General features: G+C 41.6%; 1 protein-coding gene and 1 long non-coding RNA gene across 6 annotated transcripts in view; one reads left to right on the top strand and one right to left on the bottom strand.

The window, feature by feature from the left end:
• The window catches only part of LOC148347997 (receptor-type tyrosine-protein phosphatase mu-like), a 198,667-nt gene that overhangs the window by 169,205 nt on the left and 4,872 nt on the right, over positions 1–24,590 (top strand). For 2 of the 4 annotated variants that reach the window (XM_088322255.1, XM_088322253.1), the window contains 11 exons: positions 462–498; positions 574–671; positions 819–935; positions 1,002–1,156; positions 1,454–1,589; positions 2,848–2,997; positions 5,598–5,771; positions 13,264–13,395; positions 15,912–16,037; positions 17,741–17,904; positions 21,999–22,134. In XM_088322255.1, the coding sequence (XP_088178381.1) occupies positions 462–498; positions 574–671; positions 819–935; positions 1,002–1,156; positions 1,454–1,589; positions 2,848–2,997; positions 5,598–5,771; positions 13,264–13,395; positions 15,912–16,037; positions 17,741–17,904; positions 21,999–22,134 (1,425 nt within the window). Of the gene's footprint in view, positions 1–461; positions 499–573; positions 672–818; positions 1,157–1,453; positions 1,590–2,847; positions 2,998–5,597; positions 5,772–13,263; positions 13,396–15,911; positions 16,038–17,740; positions 17,905–21,998; positions 22,135–24,590 lie in introns of all 4 variants that reach the window. The other 2 variants (XM_088322254.1, XM_088322252.1) reach the window with 1 other exon arrangement.
• LOC148347998 (uncharacterized) lies at positions 14,892–22,129 on the bottom strand. 2 transcript variants are annotated; one of them, XR_015847589.1, is made up of 4 exons: positions 21,600–22,129; positions 19,706–19,823; positions 19,473–19,627; positions 14,892–18,085 (listed from the first exon to the last, which is right to left on the bottom strand). It is a non-coding gene; the product is annotated as an uncharacterized LOC148347998 (long non-coding RNA). The 2 variants fall into 2 exon arrangements; XR_015847587.1 differs by lacking the exon at positions 14,892–18,085 and adding an exon at positions 18,332–18,820.

Genomic DNA, 24,590 nt, shown 5'->3' with positions numbered 1-24,590 from the left:
TGCCTTAATTGTCATACTGGTTTGAAATAAATAACAAAGATCAAATTCTTAGGCTGGGACTACTAAAGCTTTGCGTATAGCCTGTATTGCCCTCTAGTGGCCAGAAGGAGCATTTGGTTTTTCACTCATTCAAAAAAATCATATCTTTTGACAGAAACGACCTATTGACTCTGTTTTTGTTTTTTCCATATGTTTGAAACGCCTGCTGTAATGTATTTTCGTAAGTCATCTATACCACTAAAGTCTCGTGGTGAATTGTTGGCATCCTGTTGCAAACGATTTTGCCAATTTAATCAGCAATCGATTCAACGGTTACATGGTAGCTCTTGTAGTCTCAATTGTATGTAGTCCGGTGCACTTTATGTATGAATATTCTATCGCAAAAGACTATTTTTGGGGATGTGGTGTGCCTTACAGTGCAGAAAAAGTGGTCATATTTTGTCCTTTTGTCTGGTTTGCAGGGCTACCACCGACCGAACCACTACATCGCCACGCAAGGTCCACACCAAAGCTGGATTTTTGGTCACGTGACGTCGAGCATGTTAGTTTATTTGTTTTTGTCACATCCCGCAGGTCCCATGCAGGAAACCATGTACGACTTCTGGCGAATGGTGTGGCAGGAGAACACGGCAGCCATAGTCATGGTAACCAACCTGGTGGAGGTGGGGCGGGTAAGCAAACACACACACCCACTTACAGGGACTCAATTTCCCAAAATGCTTCTGAAGTAGGGATCGACAAATTGTTTCCCCTCCTTTTTTCTTTTTTCTTTTTTTTATCCTTTTAAAATCTTTTGGCGGCTTTGGCGCCCCCTTCAGGTGAAGTGCTACAAGTACTGGCCGGACGACAGCGACATCTTCGGTGATATTTCAGTTACGCTGATGGAGACGCAGCTTCTGTCCGAATACGTCATCCGAACATTCGCAGTGGAAAAGGTAAGCTACCCTGTGACCATGCCCCTTGATGTCGCTTCTGTCCCTGACCCGCCCCCTGCTTTCCAGAGGGGCGTGGCCGAGATCCGTGAGATCCGGCAGTTCCACTTCACGGGTTGGCCAGACCACGGCGTCCCACTTCACGCCACCGGCCTATTGGGCTTTATCCGTCGCGTCAAGTCCAAGACTCCGTCCACCGCCGGGCCCACTGTGGTCCACTGCAGGTATTCCATCGCCACTACGACCTTGAGGATACAAGCAGGGGGTATGGAGAAGGGTGTCAAACAGCTCAGAGGAAACATAGTAGAAAAAGTACTCTTACAGGGGCTGAACTTGTAGATTCGAGAGAAAATGAGAGATTTAGGAGAAAAGAGAGATATGGAAAGACGGGGGGAGAGAGAGTGAGAGAAAGAAAGAGAGAGCTATGCTTTGACAATAACAAGCGGACGTATTTAACACTATAGGTTGTTGTTTCCCCCCCTTTTTGTCTTGCACTTTTCTGAGTTTGAAGTGTATTTCAGCGCGGGCGCAGGTCGCACAGGCTGCTTCATGGTGATCGACATCATGCTGGACATGGCGGAGCGCGAAGGCGTCGTCGACATCTACAACTGCGTCAGAGAGCTCAGGGCCAGACGCGTCAACATGGTGCAGACCGAGGTAGGGCCTCTTCCTCACCTCCTCACCTCACCATCTTGCTAACTTGTTTCGGCTCGAGGGCCACATGGAAGGACCTGGACTGGTAGATTTGGAGAAAGATAGAAAGGAGTAGAGGAGGAAGAAAGAAAGAGTAAAAGAGTAAAAAAGAAAAAGCAAGATAAAAGATTTTAGAGGAATTGGGATGGAAAAAAGGCAGAAAGAGTGAGATGATACAGATGAAAGAAAAAGAAAGATAGAGAAAATTAGGAAGAGAAAGCAAGTGGGTAAAGAGATACAACAGTTGACAAATAGAGAAAGAGAGTGAGGAGAGTTGAGGGGGGGAAGATAAAACCAGAGTGAGGGAGAAGGAGAGAGAGAGGGAGAAGGAACGAGAGAGAGATATGGTGGAGAGAAGGAACAGACAAAAACAGAGAGAGAAACAGGGGGAGAGTAAAGACAGGGGGAAGAAAGGGATAAAGAGAGATAGGAAAATGAAAGAGGAAAAGTGAAAGATTGAGGGAATAGACAGACACGTAGAAATGTTGGGAACTAGAGAGAAAGAAAGGGGAAAAGAGAAAAGGGAAAAGAAAAAGGAAGAACAAGCAACAACAACATGTAAGAAAGAAAGAAATAGAGTGAAAAAGTGAGGCAGGAAGAGAGAGAGTGAAAGAGAGATAGTAAAAGGGATTGAATGGGAGACAAGAGATAAATAGGAAGAAAGATGGTGAAGAGAAAGATGGGGTGTGAAAAAGGGAAAGAAAAAAACAGACAAAACAGAGAGAAAAACAGAGGTGGCAGGGAGAGGGGGAGAAAAGACAGAGGGAAAGAAAGGGAGAAAGAAAGAAATAGAAAAAGAACGAGGGAGAAAAGAAAGATGGTGGGAGAGAAGGAAGAGGGAGAGAAAAATGGAAGAGATAGTGAAAAAAGAAAGAGAAAAGTAAGAAAGTGATGGACAGAGAGGGAGGAATGGAGGAAACAAGAGAGAATGAAAAGGAGAAAAAGAGGGTAGAAAGCATGTGAGAAAAAAGAGAAAGGAAAAAAGAAATAAAGAGGAAGTAATCGACATTTCATTCTGTGTACATTGTTACACAGAATGACAATACAAGGAAATTATTATTATTAATAACTTAAAGTAAGAAAGCAAAAAAGTGAGAGGGAAGAGACCGATAGGAAAGGAGAAAATGGTAGAGAGAGAAAGAGAGAAAGAAAAAAAAGAAGCTTTGTTCAACATGTCACACGTGTGCAACGATGCTAATGGTATTTTATCGGCCGTCCGCAGGAGCAGTACGTCTTCATCCACGACGCCATCTTGGAGGCGTGTCTTTGTGGTGACACATCGGTTCCGGCCAATCAGCTTCGCTCAGTCTACTACGACATGAACCGGCTAGACCCGCAGACCAACTCCAGTCCCATCAAGGAAGAGTTTCGGGTTAAAAAAAAAGTTTTAATAAATTGTTTTCGTATAAAATTATGCATTTTTAAATGTTGAGCTGTTGAGTTAATTTTGGTGATCAGGTTATTATTATTATTATTACTATTATTATTTATTATGTCATTTTATTTTTCAGTATATAGTTTGGCATAGTCAAAAAATAGTTATAGAGTATATAAAGCTATTCTTTATTGTAAGTTGGTCCATATTTCTTTAGTTGTTATTCTCTTGTATGCTAACCCTTTAACAATCCTGTAATAATTGGGCTTGAATCTCAATCCAGCTCAGTAGCCTAGATGGTAAGGCCCCCGCTTTGAGACTGGGAGGTCGCTGGTTTGCGCCTCGGCCGAGTCATACATAAGACTTATAACATGGGTAAATGGTTGCGCCCTCTGTTGGCTGCGGTTGCATCAGCTTGCTACAACGGGTCAGGACACAGAATGACAATACAAGGAAATTATTATTATTATCTAAAATTAAATTGAATGCTGTTTTTGAATCGTTTGGAGAATGTTGCTGGTTTTTGGTCACTGTTGAAGGGTAATATCCTTAAGTTGAGCAAATATGGCGGCCGAGACAGCAACAGCAAACCACTCTTTTGTTGATATTCCTTATAGCATAGCTTCTTTCAGATTATGCAAAATTATATCAAATAGAAAAGGATCTTTATTTTTATACGCAGAGTTAAGTTTGTGGAATGAAGGTATACATGCATGGAAAAAATATGGTGTAGATAATGAATCAGCATGTAAAAACTTTGAAGCTGGGGGTTGAATATTAAGCTACATTACAATTTTTTAGCCACACTGAGCCTTGCATTGGTAGGTTTATGCTCTGCATTTAACACCATACCCAGAGACCATGTCCAAAAATGGTTAAATGGGAGCCCATTATGGTTTGCACAAAACATGGCGATCAATTAATTTGATTTTATTGATTGCTGATTGTTGCCCATGTGCTATGTATTACAAACTAGACAATTCCCACAGCAATTGTAAGAGTTGTGATTGATCTGGCAGATGTTGGTAGAGAACCGCTAGCGTTGAGTTGTTAGCATTATGAGTTAACAAAAAGTTATTAACTCAGCGAGATGTATTTGTCATTTTTTACTTGGTTCTGTGGGGGGACTCCTTGTCCTGCCTTGTGGAGGTGAAAAAAAAAAATCACATTCATGGTAATAACATTGTAATAACACTGTTATTATACTTTAAAAACTTTTAAAATATACATGTTCAAATAGAATGGGCCATTGTATTTGAATTGGCCCATCTGGAATGCATTGAGCCCATTCAATTTGCTGAGTCGTTAGCATGTTAGCATTAAAATAATGAAGATGTTAGCATTTAGCTGTTAGCATTACTTTTTAGTACGTACTCATTAGCATAACTCATTAACATTAATCATTAGCATAATTTGTAGATATGAAATTGCTACAATTTTTGGTCCTGTATCGCTGTAAATAGACATACCACAAGAGTCCCGGTCGGGCTGGAATTTTTGGCTGTTTTGGGCGCACATAGCTGTTAACATCCTCTCGCTAGCATCCACTCTTTGGAATTCATCATTTACCCATGGTTAAAGGTAATGTGGGTCGCGCCCCCTCAAGCCACTACTATGACTACCTCTGGTAAAGCCCTCGTTTCCCTAGCTACCCATTGAATTGAATGGGCCAATGTATTCCGGATGGGAGATTCTCAAAATACATTAGTCCGGACGGGGAATTTTTTGGTCTCGTGGGCCCACGAGACTCGTATCGCTATGATATAGACATATCACATGAATCGTTGGGTTAGTCCAAAAGCTCTGGTAGTAGTTACCGGACAAACTTTTCAGCACTCGGCAATGTAGTCATGCCTTGCTGAAGCAATCACAACTAATAATAAAAATATCTCGGGGGATTATATTAGTTTTGCTTGCTTCGCTTGCATCACTTGGCTATGTAGTCGTGCCTTGCTGAAGCAATCACAACTAATAATAATATCTCGGGGGATTTTATTAGTTGCTTACAGCACTTGGCAATGTAGTCGTGCCTTGCTGGAGCAATCAAAACTAATTATGTTGGCTGACACTTAAAATATACTGGGAGTCATTGAAATAATGCTGCTGTGTATGCCCATTCCCTTTTGCCGCCCTCACATTAAATACTCCGATCTATTGCGTACGCCAATATCCACCTACAAAGTGACTGAAGTCACATCAGACCAAATCGATAGCCAGAAGCTTGCGGTACCATGTTCTCTAACTGACAACTAACCGACCCAACAGCAGCGTAAACTTAGGTTTAATAAAATAAAACACTTACTGTAGAACAAATGAAATAAAACACTTATTGTAGAACAAATAAATAAATAAAACACTGTACAAGATCACATGTGCATTGTTTGTGATACCATGATGGCCGTTCTAAATCGACAGCTTCAGGCTATCGTCTGCCTCATGTTCTGATTGGCTGAAAACAAGCGCTGTTGGATGTATGAATTGAGAGCCACTGCCTCAACCTTGCAAACTTACATATTTAAAAAATGAAATAAAAATATATTTTGAATTCCTTTTCATCCATAAATTGAGCGTAAAACTTGTTTCTTTGCTCCCGTCAGACGCTCAACATGGTGACCCCGACGCTTCGCGTTGAAGATTGTAGCATTGCGCTTCTCCCACGCAATCACGACAAGAACCGTTGCATGGACGTTCTACCCCCCGACCGTTGCTTACCTTTCCTCATCACCATGGACGGTGAAAGCTCCAACTATATTAATGCTGCGCTCATGGACGTACGTACACTACCATTCAAAAGTTTGGGGTTGCTTAGAATTGTCCTTATTTTCGAAGGAAAAGCTTTTTTTCAATGACAATAACATGAAACCCATCAGAAATACATCCCATTAGCTGTTAAGGTGGTCAATTGCTATTTTAGCTGTGAATGTCTGCTTTTTCATGCAATACTTACACAGGTCAAGGGTCTCAAACTCGCAGGTAAGGGGACCACTTGAGGCCCCGAAGATGATAGTTTGAGGCTGTTTTTGTGGAAAATCCCATTTGATCCAACCTCACCGTGATTCTAGCTTCAGCAGACCCCACTCAATTGAGTTTGAGACTCCGGACATAAGTGTATCGTGGCCCCTTTAAAGCAATCAGCGCTCTGTGTATGCTAATTGTGTTAGAAACGTAATGGATAATTAGAAAACCCTTGTGCTATGAAGCTAAAACGAGTTTAACTGTTAGAGAAGCTATAAAACTGGCTTTACTTTAAGCAAACGTGAGTAGAGTAGCTAAAAAATTGACTCAAGTAAAAGTACTGTTACTTCAGGATAATATCACTCTCAAGTAGAAGTAATAAGTCGTCATCTGTCATGATTACTGATTACCTGTGCCCACTCCTTTGGCACCAACTACCTTGGAAGCTGATTGGCTCCCTGTCACTTTTTAAACCCACGTCTTTCTATCACCGGCTGTCAGTCCATCTGTGAACCTAAGCTGACGCTAGGCAAGCTCTTCGACCCTGACTCTCTCCTGTGCTGATTCCTGTCTGTTTCCCGGCTTCGAACCCTTTTCTGATCTCGACTACCATTTTGCTCCCCCGTCCCTGCTACTGATCTGTTTTTTCCGCTCGACACCGCCATCGCTCGCCACAGAAATACCACTTCCGCATTTGAGCAACCTGCTCTCCGCAACCAGCAATCTATGGATTGTGTGTACTGTTCTTTCCCTTCTTCCCAATAAAACTAAGAGAAATGCACGCAAGTGGGTCCTGTCTCTGTTCTGGTCCTGACAGTACGGACTGACGAGCAATTGACCCAGCAGACGTTTCCCCAAGCGGGGATCAAGGCAATGCAGAAACTCCCTTTGCCTTGCAACGCTTGCATTGTGCCGAGGGGGCGGTCCAACGAGTCTCGAGTGACATCGCCACTCTTGCAACAAGTCCAGCAACATCAACACCCTTAGAACAACAGCACCAGCAAGTGGCAAAGCTGTCGGAGCTTCTGTCAAGACAACTGACGTCGTCTGCTCCACCACCCGGTAATTCCCTTCAGAGCATAAGACTGCGCTCCCTGCCCGTTCCTCGTTTGAACTCCCGGCCCAGGAGATTCTTAAAGTGTTCGACACAGGATCCTCATCAGCTGACGCGTCGAGATCTCTGATGAACATACGGCAGGGAAAGTGCACAATCACCGAGTTTTCGAACGATTTTCAGACCCCAGCAAGCCAGAGTAACTGGAACGCTGAGGCGTTAGTGGACGCCTTCCTCCACAGCTTGGCAGATTATATAAAGGACGATTTGGTGTCCTACGCTCTGCCGACCAATCTTGACGAGGCCATTGCACTAACGATCGCCGAGTCCAGGCGCGACGCCAGGAGAGAGGACGCCCGGGTCGGTCATCTGCCGGCTCATCCAGAGAGGTGGGCAGTTCCCCGACATTCTTCTTCCTGTCGAAGAAGGATGGATCCGTATGCCCCTGCATCGATTACCTGAATGAGATCACGGTAAAAAATTACCTCTGCTCTTCTCCGCCTTCGAACTGCTTCAGGGGTACACGGTTTTCACCAAACTGGACCTCCGCAACGCTTATCATCTGGTTTGTATCCGGGAGGCCGACAAATGGAAGACCGCATCCAACACTCCTAGGCACGAGTATTTGGTCATGCCCTTCGGCTTGACCAATGCCCCCGCCGTCTTTCAGTTCCTCATCAACGACATGCTGCGTCACATGCTTAACCGGTTCGTTTTCGTCTACATGGATGATATCCAGATTTTTTCCGAATCCCTGGAAGAACACACGCAGCACGTCCAGCTCCTCCTTCGTCGCCTCCTAGAAAACTCGCTCTTTGTTAAGGCTGAGAAGTGTGAGTTCCACGCCAAGACCGTGGCCTTCCCAGGATATATCGTGGCGGAAGGGAGGATCCAAATGGACCCCGCCAAGGTATCGGCAGTCACCTCCTGGCCCATCCCCGACTGCCGCAAGAAACTCCAGCAGTTCCTCGGGTTTACCAACTTCTACCGGCGGTTCATTAGGAACTATAGTTCGGTACCAGCCCCTCTAACGACCTTCACTAGTCCCACGGAGCCGCATGGGAGATGTATAAAAAGCCATCTTCTGGACCCCTTTCCAGATGCACTCAAAGTCAATTACACGATATGTACATATTTAAATCCCAATAAAGTTAAAGGAAAAAAAAGCTGCAAAGTGGGCACTCACCACCCTCAAGGCCCACTTTTCCACGGATCCAATTCTCCAGGTGCCCGACCCCGAACGTCAACTCGTCGTAGAAGTGGATGCCTCGGATGTTGGGGTTGGTGCGGTATTATCCCAGAGGTCGGCCAAGGACCACAAGATGCACCCCTGCGCCTTTTTTTCACATCTCTTGTCCCCTGCTGAGTGTAACTATAACGTGGGAGACCAAGAACTGTAGGCAGTAAAACTGGAGTTGGAGGAATGGCGGCACTGGCTGGAGGGGGCTTCTGTTCTATTCCTGGTAAAGACTGATCACAAGAATTTACAATACATTTGCTCGGCTAAGCGCCTGAATCCAATGATCTTCGCCCGGTTCACCTTCACCCTTTCCTACCGCCCAGGGTCCCGAAATGTCAAGCCTGATGCCCTCTCTCGTCAGTTCCAGAAGGAGGACAGTCAACCCCGGGGTCCGGCCGCCATCCTCCCTGCCTCCACCGTGGTAGCTACGCTCACCAGGGACATCGAGGGATTAGGCAGGCCCCAGTACCTGTCCTGGAGGAAGAGGTCTCCTGCCCATCGGCACTTGCAAACGCCCGTCGCTGTCCCCGCATTTGTGCTGCTCTACTTCGGGCCGTCGATGCATACTCAGTCAGGGCCAATCGTCGGAGGACCCCTGCTCCCGTCTACCAGGTGGGCCAAAGGGTCTGCCTGTCTACTAAGGACCTTCCTTTTCGAGTGGAGTCTTAGAAGCTGGCTCCTGGGTTCCTGGGTCAGTTCCCCGTAGACAAGGTCACCAGCCCGTCACGTTGCGGTTCTGCCTGCCCAGCACCATGAGTGTCCGTGTCTCGTGTCAAACCCATCTGCCAGAGCTCCCTGGCACTGGAAGCACCTACTCCTCCGGCCCCACGTCTACTGGACGGGTATCCCGTCTACACGGTGCGACGTCTTCTCCGCTCCCGCGGAGGGGTCGCGGGGCCTCCAGTACCTGGTTGATTGGGAGGGTTACGGCCCAGAGGAGAGAACCTGGATCACTACACAGCAGATTCTGGTCCGTTCCCTTATAACGGAGTTCCGACGGCAGCATCCCGACCAGCCTGCTCTATGCCGAGGTCGCCCAAGGGGCACCCGCTCATTGGCCCAGTCTCCACTGGATCCCACTTCTGCCACGCCCCCTGATGGTGACGATGGGGCATCGGTCCATTCAGAGGAATATTGATTTTGTTTTTTTTCCTTTCTGGTTTTTGTGTTTCTGTGGGTTTTTTTCAGACTCCTGGAACCACCCCTTGATGCTGATGATGGGGCATCGGCTCACGCGGTGGATTACTTTTTGTTTTTGGTGTTTTTTTTTTTTTTTGGACTCCTGGAGCTACCCCCTGATGCTGATGATGGGGCATCAGCTCACTCGGTGGATTACTTTTTGTTTTTAGGTGTTTTTTTTTTTTGACTTCTGGAGCCGTCCCTTGAGAGAGGGGGGGCGGGTTCTGTCATGATTACTGATGCGAGGCACTAGTGCCCGCTCCTTTGGCGCCAACTCCCTTGGACGCTGATTGGCTCTGTCACTTTTCAAACCATCGTCTTTCTACCACCGGTTGTCAGTCCGTCTGCGAACCTCAGCTTACCCTAGGCAAGCTCCAGCAGCTCCGTGTTATTTTCGATTGTTCTCAGCTCAGGGATGCTGCTGGAAATGTGAATTTCCCTTCGGGGATGAATAAAGTATCTATCTATCTATCTATCTATCTACCTATCTAAGCTCTTTGACCCTGACTCTCTGTTGTTGTGATTCCCGTCTGTTTCCCGGCTCCGACCCCTTTTCTGATCTCGACTACGATTTTGCGCCCCTGTCCCGGCTACTGATCTGTTTTTTTCTGCTTTCGACACCGCCATTGCTTGCCACCACTTCCGCATTTGAGCAACCTGCTCCCTGCCACCAGCGATCTACGGATCGTGTGTACTATCCTTTCTTTTCTTCCCAATAAAACTAAGAGAAACGCACACAAATGGGTCCTGTCTCCATTCTGGTCCTGACATCATGCAAATGATTACTTAAGTAAAAGTAAAAACGCAAACTACTCAACTACTGGATAACTTCAGCAATGTCTTATCTATTATTATTTTAAACAAATATTAAATCAGATAAAATCATCAAAATCCATCCAATCAACAATAAATCACATACATACATTCATCAATTAGCTGTACCGCTTATCCTCATTAGGGTCGTGGGGGTGCTGGAGCCCATCCCAGCCATCTCCGGGCAGTGGGCAGGGGACAAAATCACATAAAAATTTAAAATAGATAACAATTATTAAGGTAAATTTGAGTACTTTAATAAGCAATACTATTTTAATAGTATAAATTAAAGAAATTCATTGGGCACAAGTTGCAGATTTAAAGCCCAAAAACTCTTTTTACCAGGCTCTGCAGGCAAAGAAACAAGCTTGCCCAGGGGTCGGCAACCCAAAATGTTGAAAGAGCTGTAATGGATAAAAAAAAAACGTATTTGTCAGGAGCAGCAAATAATTTGAAAGCCTTATATAAGCCCTATAAGGAACGCAAAACTTGCTGTATGTATCAATATTAGCCTATTGTCAAAATAACCAGGTTGGATGCCGCACATCCTGTGGAGAATGAGGTTATTACTCTGTTGTATAATATCGCCTTAAATTTAACAATGAAATACGAAATGTTTTAGTGCTTTGATAAATTTAAAGAAATGCAACTCACACATAAAATTTTTGATGTTTTGAAGATTGGAAAAAACAGCAACAGAGGTGCATAATGTGCCCATTATCCGGGCAACAAAAAGAGTATAATAAAATTCAGCAAGCATTTATGAAAAACAAAACCTTTTGTGTAAATAGTAATCACGTAAATAAAATATAGTTAATACAGTTTAAGTTTAATTTCTGTGGAGTTAATTTTCACTTTTTACCTTTGAGCTCCATGGTTGATCACACATCTGCCGGTTTGCTTTAAAACTACAACCTGCTTGGAATGTACCACTACCCCTTTTTAAAAGGAGTGGGGGTTGGGTGGCACAGGGGTTCTCACTCAGGCGGAGAGAAAAAAAGCAAGCGAAATGACTCAGAGCAATGCGCTTATTTATACGAAGGGGATTTAGGTTGGGGCAGCACGGTAGAGCTGTGGTTAGCGCATGAGGTCATGACATCGAACCTTCCTGTGTGGAGTTTGCATGTTCTCCTCATGCTTGCGTGGGTTTACTCCAGGCACTTTGGTTTCCTCCCACATTCCAAAAACATGCATGTCAGGTTAATTGGACGGTCTAAATTGTCCCTAGGTGTGAATGAGCAAGTGAGTTGTCTGTTTCAGTGTGCCCTGCGACTGGCTGGCAACCAGTTCAGGGTGTCCCCTGCCCACTGCCCGAAGAGGGCTGGGATGAGCTCCAGCACCCCAGCGACTCTACTGAGGATACGCGGTGCAGATAATGGATGAATGGATGGTTTCAGGTTATTTGGTAATGGCTTCAGTGTAGGCTAATGTAGCAGAGTAAGAATATTGTTTCTTCTTAACAAATCTACCCAAGTAAAAGTAAAAGGTATGGTGATTGAAAAATACCCCTGGAAGTACAAAATGTTCCAAAACGTAATATAGTAAATTTAACAAAGTAAATGTAACTTGTTACTACCCGCCTCTGCCTTAAAGGACGTCAAGATTCTAGAGTGTCACATTTGTGGGTGTGATTAAACTTTCAGAATGGCCAGAGAACTTATGTATAAAACCTGACCGTCTATTATTATTCCAAAAAATAGAGGCTATTCAATGCGTCAAGGTTCGTACAGGTGCTTTAAATCCTTGACAATGCTTAAATTTTAATGGTGTGTTTTTAAGAAATTTAAAAGTGCTCACATTTTGGGGAAAGGGCTTGTAAATGCTTGAAATTGTTGCCGTGTTTCCCAACAAATCTGTTTAAAAATGTATTTCTTCTCTCGTGCCTCAAGACCACATGTATTTTGTATGCCATTGTCTCGTGAAGCGTTATCGCCCCCTACCGGTCGTGTCTAAGAGAACATGTGCATAGTACCGCTAAACAGGGCACTATGAAATGCACATTAGTGGAAGGATTACGTATAAATCATGGACATTTATTATGGGCCTTGCAAGAAATGCATGTATTTCCCAATAGTAAATTGTGATGGGAAGAATGTCCTGCAACTTAAAATACATGCTACATTTTTACCCAACACCTAATTTAAGAGAGATTTGTCTCAAAATATTTATACACGTATTATCCTAATCCACAAATATATTTGCAATTTACTGATGCTCTAAAATTAAATGTCTTGATAAATGCACACGCAAGATTAAAAATCACATATGTGAATCACAGATATATTTTTTGCTCTGCAAAATACACATTTCACACCGGATTTCTTCTTTTAATGGTACTGAAGAAATTAAATAATTGGTACTACTCCCTTCAGAGAAGAACAAAAACATAGCAGAGAAAGAAGTGGGAGCACAACCAAGCAAGGGGGGACAAGTACATTAGAGTCTTTTAGCAAGGGAGTATCCCAGACATGAGTCTCACGTGGTTGCACGACAACTATTATCCCCCCCCCACAGCACTGTTTTCAGTGTTGTTCAAGGGTGTGTTTTACTATTAGGTTTTTGAAAAATGTATACAGTGGGACCTCGGTTATCGCGGTTAATGGGGACCAAAACCTGCCGCGATATGTGAAAATCCGCGAAGTAGCGGCGCACCTTCAAAAAAATAAAATAATAATAATAAAAACTTAAACCCACGCAGGAGGTTCCCACGACCTCAGAACTGTGCCGCACACGCGCTAACCACTGCGCTGCCCAATGCGCTGCCCAATGCTTTGTTATATATTTTTTCTTTTTACCTATTTTTTTTTTCAACCTTAGTATTTTTTTCAAACTGCTCTTACCAATAAATCTAGTTTTCTTTGGGTGGGCAGAGTGTGTCTGTGGGCGGGCATTTACCCCTTCCCCTTCCATATGGGCAGAAGAACACAGAGATTTGGCAACTTATTTGTTCACTAAAAGTGGAAAACACAAAATTTTAGTGTACACGGGCCACCGCTAAACTGTCGGCGTTGACATTTTGCAGAGCTACAAGCAACCGTCGGCTTTCATCGTCACACAGCATCCGTTGCCCAACACCGTCAAAGATTTCTGGCGTTTGGTGCTGGACTACCACTGTACCGCCATTGTCATGCTCAATGATGTGGACCCGGCACAGGTAAGCTATGACGTCGTAGTTCCGTAAGATTCAGGACTTATTAACTCTGATGGATTCATTTTCCATGACTATCTTAAGTGTTTGTCAATTAACTTGACAATACACAAAAATACAGACAAATATATGTTCTACCATTACAAACAGTAAAAATAAATCTGTGTATGTCAAATATTAAACAAAATACATACAAATGTATGTTATACACGTGCAAATATATCATTTCTTTGTAAAGTGCAATAGGCATTTTGTCATTTAAGAGACATGAGCTTTATAAACCGGTACCGGTCCGTCTTGTTCACAAGTGAGGGTAGGAAGGAACGGAAGATTGACAGACGGGTCAGTGCAGCATCTGTCGTCATACGGATCTGTCCGTCGTGGTGAAGAGGGAGTTGAGCCGAAAGGCAAAGCTCTTGATCTACCGGTGGATCTATGTTCCCACGCTCACCTATGGTCACGAACTGTGGGTTATGACCTAAAGAACTGGCTAAAAATGAGTTTCCTCCGTAGAGTGAATGGGCTCTCCCTTAGAAATAAGGTGAGATGCTGAGTCATCCGGGAGGGACTCTATGTAGAGCCACTGCTCCTCCAAATTGAGCTAGTTCAGGTGGCTCGGGCATCTGAATAGTATGCCTCCTGGACGCCTCCCTCGGGAGGTCTTCTGGCCATGTCCCAGCCGGCAGGAGGCCCCGGGGATGACCCAGGACACGCTGGAGAGACTACGTCTTTAGGCTGTCCTGGGAACGCCTCGGGATCCCGTCGGATCAGCTGAAAGAAGTGGTTGGGGATTGGGATGTATGGGCTTCCCTGTTAAGGCTGCTGCCTCCGCGACACGACCCCTGATAAGCGGAAGACAATGGATGGATGGATGGAGCTTTAGAAACCAGAAATCATTGCAAATCTAAAAAGCCAGTGACACATATCAGCATTATCTTCCCAAGTGTTTGTCAAAAAACAATAATAATTAAAAATGAATCCAAATCAATGGTATACACCTGCAAATGTGTACAGTAGCTTTTTCAAATGTGCATAAAAATAGGTATTTTTGTTGTTTAAAGAGACATAAGATTTTTTAATAAGAAATAAATGCAAATGTAAAAAAAACATTAACATGATTTTCAACATTAACAAGCAAAAAGTAACCAGTTGTGAGTGAGTTGCTCACCAACTCACTCACTCTTCCCTCTTTGAGAACTTTGCATTGCAATGCAAAAATGTGAGCATATCAATGAATATCATGTTGAGGATGCTCAGGATGACAGCCGCTTGCCGTGGTGTGCACAATGTCTCTTCTTTCATCATAAGCATATCATTCTTTGCCGTTTTCTGATGAGATAAGAATATATAGTATGAGTACTACTATGACACAAATTACAAGTACACAATAATCACTCGGACTTTGCCGGTAGAGTAAAACTTGATGCTTAATCCTAAACATATTAAAACCATTGTGTACAAGTTGAGCATTTTTATAAAGCACAATTAAGCTCTACTTAAGCTCTACTTAAGCCTTCTCCCTTTGGGCACATGTAATATTGTATTGTTCTAGTGACACATCGAATCAATGAACTAAATCGGTGCCGTTTGTAATCATCAATTTTAATTGATTTTTTTCGATTAGTTGCTGCAGCTCTATTTTAAACGTATTGGAAAACGGGATTGGAGCTAGGGTAAGATATTAAATTTTAGGCTCATTATTAGGGTATCGGGGTTCACAGCCAGAGTTAAGTGTAGATTTAGGGTTAGTAACTATGGTTTTAAACTGAATGTAGGGCTCCAGAATAGTTCAAATCTAGGGTTAGGGTTATGAAAAACAAAACCTTGTGGGTTTTGGCCTAGGAACTAGGGTCTGAGCTCAATGTTAGGGTTCTAAACTAAATGTAGTGTTCCAAAATAGGTTTAGAGGTAGGGTTACAGATAGGATTAGCTGTAGAGTTAGGGTTTCAGCTACAAGTTAGGGTTTCAAACCGATTTTAGTGTTCCAAAATAAGTTTGGGGTTTGAAATTTTCTTTTGATCGTCACTGGATTTCTTCTTTTAACGGTACTCGGGGGGGGGGGAATGGAAAATTGTCTTTGAAAGTCCTTCAACGGAGCTTGGAATTGGCCATGAAAAAGGTGTACAAACCCTGTCAGATACACCAAAGGCTTGTCTCCCTTGTCGTGTTTTTTTGCGTTAATTTATATCTTTCAGGAGGACTTTCTGTTTTCTCCATCTTCTAACATTTGGTGCTGGAACTGTGAGTAAAAATAGTGTGACAATGAGATAAAATCTTACGACTTTTCCTATGTCTTCTTTCTCCTTAGTGATCTAGTAATTCCACAGTTGATACGGGATTATTATTATTGTTATTATTACTAATGTTATTATAAGGCCGGGCCGCAGAAATATTGTCAGGCATTTAACCGGTCCCTGGTACAAAAAAGGTTGAGCACCACTTAATGGTCGAAATTTCAAATGTTTATCAAAAAAGTCAACAATGTCTATTAAGATCATTTTTATTGCTTCCTTGGCCTCCAGTTATGTCCTCAATACTGGCCCGAAAACAGCATCCATCGTCTGGGTTTGCTCCAAGTAGAGTTTGTATCGGCTGACCTGGAAGAAGACGTCATCAGCCGCATCTTCCGAATTTACAACAACGCCAGGGTGCGTACACTTGCTCCTTGCAGGGGATACATATTCAAAATCCGCATAGAGGAACATTAGAAAACAAATAAATAACCATTTCAAACGTATAATAGTGTAGCTAGTGACTAAGATACAGGGTGTTCCAAAAGGCTTGAGCCCATTTGAACTCCCCATATCTCCTTAACCCTTTTGTTACCTCCCTATTTTATAAGTGTTATTTAAATTACTGTAACCAATATAAAAAAATATCAAATTGAATCAGAGTAGTTCTCTGAAACACCCACAAGGTGGCAGCAACTCCCACATGCGTATCATCCAAGTGTTGTAACGGACCAATCACTGGCAAGAAATGACACAGACAGGGCAAAGTAAGTCATGCATTTTGTAAACTTATATTCTTATTATATTTCATTGTCACAGGGGCAATTAATCGGGGTACTGATGGGTTATGTATGATATGGGTCTATGTCTCCAGGAATTGTTTCACCATCTACTGCACAGGCCCATTAAAGATGAAAAAAGTTGACTCTATACAGACAACTGAGAGCAAGACACAAAACGTTTTTTCTATATATTTATAACAGTTCATATTTCCAGTTTCTGTTGTCTTACAATATGTTCATGTTCAGCTTTAGTCTCTACTTTATTATAATCCTGCAAAATCGAAGTCCTGTTATTACATTGTCTTATCACATATTCAGAATAGATATTGCCAGATATTAAAAGTTGGTTGTTCAGAAAAAAATGTCCAAAAGTAATCAGTCATACATGATTTCTGACTCTTTCATTGCCAAAGTTTAAAATACATGCAAGCGGCTTGTATGATACTTGGTCAGTAAAGCGTTAACTATGAAGTTTATTGTGTTTTTTTTTAAAGCTAATTACAACATGAATGAACAGTACATTATAGGAATATTTTTTTGTCAAATATATGTCTGCATCTACTCAAAACTGCAATTTTTTTTTTTTTTGCTAATTTAGATTGTATGCTATTTAAATGTATGCTAATATCATGGCTAATAATCACTCTGTTAAACTTAAAATCTAACTTTTCCTCTTGGAATATTATCGAGCTTCACTTTTCTTTACTATTTCAATGTATTTTTTTAATATGCCAAATTCCATACCTATGGTTTTATACATTCAATGATAGTTACTTTGTTAAGTTCTATGGTTATTTCTACCTAAAACTCCTGTAGATGTATGTGTACCTGAACATAATATTGAAGTGTCTTCAGTAAAGAGAATATGCAGGGTGTTTCAAAACAAATTGGTATTATTTGACATGTAAACATTGCAGAAGGTACACGATTAAGCAATTGAAATTTATAACTCCTAACCAGAATGAGAAATTTAAGAGCATTTGGATTATATAAACAATTTCAAATACCGTCTCTAGCAGATTACTATTTTTTCTTCCTTTTTGTATACAAAATATTTGCTTGTGAGTGAGTACAGGAAAAAACATATCTTTATTATAACAATTTATTATTAATATTCAAAGCATATAATAGTTTTTGAAACACCCTATATTTTTATTTCGATGATACATTAAAAAAGTCACTTATATACAATAAAAAACAAAGGTCTTAACGGACCCTTGAGGGATTCCACAGCTGATGCTCATAAGACTTGAATTGCTGTCACCAATCTGTAAGTATTGAATTATATGTGAGCGATATGATCTTACCCATTGATTGTCTTCCCATCTACTCGCACAGCCCCAGGACGGCTACCGAATGGTGCAGCAGTTCCAGTTCTTGGGCTGGCCTCGGTACCGGGACACACCAGTCAACAAGCGCTCCTTCCTGAAACTTCTTCATCTTGTGGACAAATGGCAGGAGGACTACGATGGAGGGGACGGACGAACGCTCGTGCACTGCCTGTACGCACCACTGATTACAATTTGCAAAAGCTCAAAATTGAATTTATCTTGTGGTTTTGCAGCAACACATGCAGACACTTACAGTAATTCCAAGTATTTAGCCCAGAAGTGGCGAACACGTTTGACACAAAGAGCTGAAATTTTTAACTGTGAGAGTCAAAGAGCCACACTACGCACTGACCTGCCATGACAGACAGACACACACAAACACACACAATTAAAAACATATTATTTCCAATAACACACATAACATAACACATAACACTATTTCAGTTTCGCTTTGCATTTTGCCATTTTGACCATGAGGGTAACAGTATGCATGCTCATGAAATGTTTACTTAATTTCCCAACATTAAACGTAACCTACGCAGATGATTGGCAGTCAGTTATGTGTCCGGAGCAGCATAAAAATGACAAATCTGCCAAATTAATTTCAAAATATTATTTATTATTTGTTATTAACTCTGATGGATTCAAGTGTGTTTTAAGAGGGGGGAAAATAAACATGAAACGAGGCAAAGAGACACAGTATATAGAAAATATGATGAGGCAAAGAGCCGCATTCTTGTCCGTCCCGTCCTGTATCTTGCTCATGCATCCGGTATCGATCCCGTCGGTCCCGTCTTGTCCGGTATCCTGGTGGTGTATCCTGCATCCGGTATCAATCCCGTCTGTCCCGTTCTGTCTGGTCTCTCGCTCGTGCATCCTGTATCTGATATCGATCTTTTCTGTCCTGTCCGGTATGCTGCCCGTCTGCCACTGGCTTTCTGTTTTCCCGTGCCTAACTTCTCTGCCCCACTTTTTCTGCCCAGCCATATCGCTGGCGTTTGTGTTCCCGCGCATGACTTCCCTGCTTCCGTAATATAAAGCTTAGTGAGAAAACGTTACGCATTAGGGTCCACCGTCTGTTCGGGTTCTGACAGAGAAAGCAAAAAAAAAAAAAAGAGTACGTGTGAGAAAGTGACGTAAAAAGAAAATGAGTGAGAAAGTGAGAATATAGGGGGGAGAGAGACATGGAAAAATAAAAAAGAGAGAGGGTGAGAAAGAAAGGCAAAAATGAACAGGCAGAGAAATAAATAGTCAAGTCATTTTTATTTGTATAGCCCTTAATCACAAAGAGTCTCAAAGGGCTCCACAGGTTATTGCACAGACTATTATTACAGGCTATTATTACACAATCCCCTGATCTGAAACCAACATTAGGGCAAGGAAAAACTCAAAAACCTCAACAGAGGAAAATGAAGAAACCTTGAGAAGGGACAGCACATCTGGTAATCTCCCTTTCAGGATGACCAGGCTGCAATGGATGTGTGAAAAAGAGAGAAAGTGATAAAAAGAAAGTGAGAAGGCGCATGAGAAAGAGAGAAAATGACAGAAATTAAAAAAAAAAACAGAGAAAGAGAAAAAAACTTTAAACTACCCAAAAAGTATATAGTAGATAGTACATATGATTAATTAACGTTAACAAGAATTTTAAATGTAAAGGAAAAATGAAATTGTAATTACCTTTTTCCCCATGACCCTACTGAGGATAAGCGGTGCAGATAATGGATGGATGGATGAATTACCTTTTGTTGTGACGGGACCAAGCTGGTTTATGTTCACGGATCCCTAAACCGCATGGATCGTAGGGGCACCACTTCCTGTGGTGTGTCCTAGGCAAGTACAGCCTGGCAGCGCCCATACCCCTCCAGGCATTTTTTTGGGGTAGAGGTTTGCTCGCCTGCATAAAACAAATAATATTAGTTTACATGGTTACCAGTAGCAGAATAAGCCTCCCTATCTGACTCGGATACAGCACCTTCATTATCAGGTCACTCTTATCAGTGTAACGCGCCATCCTGCTCTTCAGAGAGTAGCTGGAGCTCAGCATTTACGGGCAGCGGTGTGTGACAACACTAAAACTACATCCTAAATCACTGGATGAAAAATATTTTATTCTCAAATGACTATCACAATCCACATATGCATTTCATCAGTTGTACTGGTATGCAAAGCTCACCTACAAAAAAATCACTTGGCTAATACGTGGATATAAAATAAAAAAAAAATTTGCAATTCAATTTTAGCAAAGATGAGTTTTCTAGTTGAAACTATCACAGCACAGATTGTCGCAAAAATATGCTTGCACACAATTAGCCAGGTAGGACAGTTTTTGGGAGGATGCAGATACAAACGAAACTGATTTTAAAAATTCCATTGTTTTCATGACTTAGCTTCTCCCTTTAGCCAAACTGCAAGCCCCTGGACTCAGCCTAAAAGTGCAATACAAAAATGCGGTATTGTATCGCAAAGAGACGCAGAACTGAATGAAGAGAAAGGCATTGTTTGAGGTAGTTCAAGCCATGGGCATAACAAGCCCATTTTTAGGGGTGCCCAAAATTGAACCTTAGTACCCCCGAAAATTATAGCATTTTTAAAACTCTATTTTCCCTAATAAAGATCAAGATAGGCTTAACTATGATGAAAAATGCTAAATTAAAAAAAAAGGAAAACAAAACAAACATGTTCTCAACGCAGTGTCGAATGTACTCCACTGCCTTGAAATGGTTCTTTTTTTTCTTTTTTTCTTGCCTTCTTCTGTTTTTCTGTTTTCTTTCTTTTTCTCTGTTTACCTTTTTTCTTTTATTATTTTATTGTTACTTTTTTTCATTTTTTAGTTTTTTTCTTGCTTTATTATTTTTTTTCTTTTTCCTGTTTGCTTTTTTCCTCCTATGTTTTCATATTTTGTTTGTCTTTTTTATTTTATTTTCATTTTTCAGACTGCTGTTACCTCTACATCCAGTTTTCTTTAGAAGGGCAGAGCGTGTCTTTGGGTTGGCACAGGAAAAAGTCCCCCCTGTCCAAAGTCCCCCCGGTAACGCCCCTGACGTCAACCAATAGAAGACAGGCATCTTAGAAATGTAACCCATAACACACGTATATGCCACAAAGTTAGAATTGTATACGTTTTTTGGGCAAAACAATTGTTGTTGATGAGGAAAATGTTGTATTTCAGTCCACGTAGTCTGTACCACTATATTGTAAATGGAGTATTCCCATACACCGGTGCTGAACTAAAAGCCTATAAAAGTCTGGATGCTTACCAGTTCTTCGAAGCTGCTACGACAGACTGTGCTTCGGTTTGCCAACGAATGCGCCCAGGCGTGAAATATTCCCCTCTCGCAAATCTTTGTATCTAACTTTTGGGGAATTTAGTAGAACACTAAAGCACAGGGCATTTGCACCTTGTCTCGAAATCACTTTTGAGAATACTGAAAAAATTTCTTTTGGCGAATTGACGTTTTCTCTTCTGAACGTTCGTCTCTCATTTAATCGGTTGATAATTTGTCAGTTCATTTCTGCGTAGTAAACATTATGGTAAAGCACAAAGAGTTTTCAATACATGTGATATTTAAAAGATTAGTGTTTCAAATCCCTAGTTAATCACAATAAAAGCACCTCATTTACATAAGAAGAAATTGCAACGGTAAGCCACTAAAGTAGCTAGTTAGCACTAATTAATTTTATATATTGAGTGTTTTTGATGAAACTTTTACCGACCTAACACAAAATTTCACAGAAATAGTCAAGTCAGTTTTGTATAGACCTTAATCACGAGGAGTGTAAAAGGGCGGCACAGATCACAGACTATTGCAAACTACAGACTATTATTATAAATAAAAATGTAAAATAATAGTATACAGCAAACATACCTCGTAAAAAATGTTCGCTGCAAATTCTGGAATACTAAAGGGCTGCCAGCTAGCCAGTGTTGTGCCTCGGCTCAAACACCAGTTCCGTTTGTTTGACTGCAGATTAATATTGCTTTCTCCTGTCTTCATCAAAAGGGCAGCAATAGATATTGGTAAAAAGTAGTGGTCCTGTGGTGGTTACCGGTATTTGTTTAAAGAATAATGCCCATTTAAGTGCTGTCCGCTACGGTGCTGCTTGCCATCTGTCATGGCTCTCATTTTGCCAGAGAAGGCAACGTCACGTGCCAACGTTCAATAACATACATTTTCTTTGTTATATCTCTGACCTTTGCTTCCTAGTTTGCCGGCAGCGGGAACTGCATTTTAACAATTGTGTGTTTTATCACCCTCGATGATCAGGAATGGCGGTGGCCGCAGCGGCGTCTTCTGCAGCGTCAACATCGTGTGTGACATGTTGCGACAGCAGCGCTCTCTCGATATTTTTCAAGCAGTCAAAACACTGAGAAACAACAAGCCCAACATGGTGGACCTCCTTGTAAGACCAGCACGCACACAAACATCTACACAAGTGATTTTAACTCATTCAATGCCATAACATCTAAATATGTTTTCAGAAGTATTGTCCCTGAGTGGTAAAATGTAAAAATAAGTCTTGTTGTTTTATTTTAAAAATATATGTGTATATACAGGGAGTGCAGAATTATTAGGCAAGTTGTATTTTTGAGGATTAATTTTATTATTGAACAACAACCATGTTCTTAATGAACCCAAAAGTCTCATTAATATCAAAGCTGAATATTTTGGAAGTTGGAGTGGGGCTTTAGTTTTAGCTATTTTAGGAGGATATCTGTGTGTGCAGGTGACTATTACTGTGCATAATTATTAGGCAACTTAACAAAAAACAAATGTATACCCATTTTATTAATTTATTTTCATCAGGGAAACCAATATAACAGCTCAACATTCACAAATATACATTTCTGACATTCAAAAACAAAACAAAAACAAATCAGTGACCAATATAGCCACCTTTCTTTGCAAGGACACTCAAAAGCCTGCCATCCATGGATTCTGTCAGTGCTTTGATCTGTTCACGATCAACATTGCGTGCAGCAGCAACCACAGCCTCCCAGACACTGTTCAGAGAGGTGTACTGTTTTCCCTCCTTGTAAATCTCACATTTGATGAGGGACCACAGGTTCTCTATGGGGTTCAGATCAGGTGAACAAGGAGGCCATGTCATTAGTTTTTCTTCTTTTAGACCCTTTCTTGCCAGCCACGCTGTGGAGTACTTGGATGCGTGTGATGGAGCGTTGTCCTGCATGAAAATCATGTTTTTCTTGAAGGATGCGGACTTCTTCCTGTACCACTGCTTGAAGAAGGTGTCTTCCAGAAACTGGCAGTAGGACTGGGAGTTGAGCTTGAGTCCATCCTCAACCCGAAAAGGCCCCACAAGCTCATCTTTGATGATACCAGCCCATACCAGTACCCCACCTCCACCTTGCTGGCGTCTGAGGCGGACTGGAGCTCTCTGCCCTTTACCGATCCAGCCACGGGCCCATCCATCTGGCCCATCAAGACTCACTCTCATTTCATCAGTCCATAAAACCTTAGAAAAATCCGTCTTGAGATTTTTCTTGGCCCAGTCTTGACGTTTCAGCTTGTGTGTCTTGTTCAGTGGTGGTCGTTTTTCAGCCTTTCTTACCTTGGCCATGTCTCTGAGTATTGCACACCTTGTGCTTTTGGGCACTCCAGTGATGTTGCAGCTCTGAAATATGGCAAAACTGGTGGCAAGTGGCATCTTGGCAGTTGTACGCTTGACTTTTCTCAGTTCACGGGCAGTTATTTTGCGCCTTGGTTTTTCTACACGCTTCTTGCGACCCTGTTGACTATTTTGAATGTAACGCTTGATTGTTCGATGATCACGCTTCAGAAGATTGGCAATTTTAAGAGTGCTGCATCCCTCTGCAAGATATTTCACTATTTTTGACTTTTCAGAGCCTGTCAAGTCCCTCTTCTGACCCATTTTGCCAAAGGAAAGGAAGTTGCCTAATAATTATGCACACCTGATATAGGGTGTTGATGTCATTAGACCACACCCCTTCTCATTACAGAGATGCACATCACCTGATTTGCTTAATTGGTAGTAGGCTTTCGAGCCTATACAGCTTGGAGTAAGACAACATGCATAGAGAGGATGATGTGGTCAAAATACTCATTTGCCTAATAATTCTGCACTCCCTGTATGTATCTATATATATATATATACTGGACTGTCTCAGAAAATTAGATATATATAGACATATATATACATATATATCTACATATATACATATATATATATATATATATATATATATATATATATATGTGTGTGTGTATATATATATATACATGTATATATGTATATATATATATATATGTATATATATATATATATATATGTATGTATATATATATATGTATGTATATATGTATATATGTATGTATATATATATGTTTGTATATATGTGTGTGTGTGTATACAGTGGAACCTCGGTTCTCGACGATAATCCGTTCCAGAACCCTGTTCGAAAACCGAATTGGTCGATCACGTAAAATCTTTTTTTCCATTAAAAGTAATGTAAAATCGTTTTAATCCGTTCCAACACCCTAAATGTTTACCATGACCGTAAACATGAAGCTAAACCAGGCTAATCGTACGTTCGAGTTAGCGTAATCTTCCGTACGAACGATTACGCTAAAATGAACGTGTAAAAATAAAAAAATCAGGTCGTTTACACGTCATTTAGCACCCGGGTCTCCACAACAAGTGGTGAGCGGTTAAAAGATAAAGAAAATAATTATGAATAGGATTTCTTACCTTTGTGGTGCTCAGCAGAAGCCATGCTGTATGTATAACAAGATCGGAAACTCACACACCTTCTTCATATTTTGCTATTATTTCTTTCTTAAATGCAATAGTTGTACGCACTACTCTTCTTTTTTCAC

This window comes from Urocampus carinirostris, chromosome 18 (assembly GCF_059441175.1).
Source record: "Urocampus carinirostris isolate Australia breed hairy pipefish chromosome 18, RoL_Ucar_1.0, whole genome shotgun sequence".
Lineage (NCBI taxonomy): Eukaryota > Metazoa > Chordata > Actinopteri > Syngnathiformes > Syngnathidae > Urocampus > Urocampus carinirostris.
The sequence above is the reverse complement of the archived record's forward strand: the minus strand, read 5'-3'. Positions and strand labels throughout refer to the sequence as shown.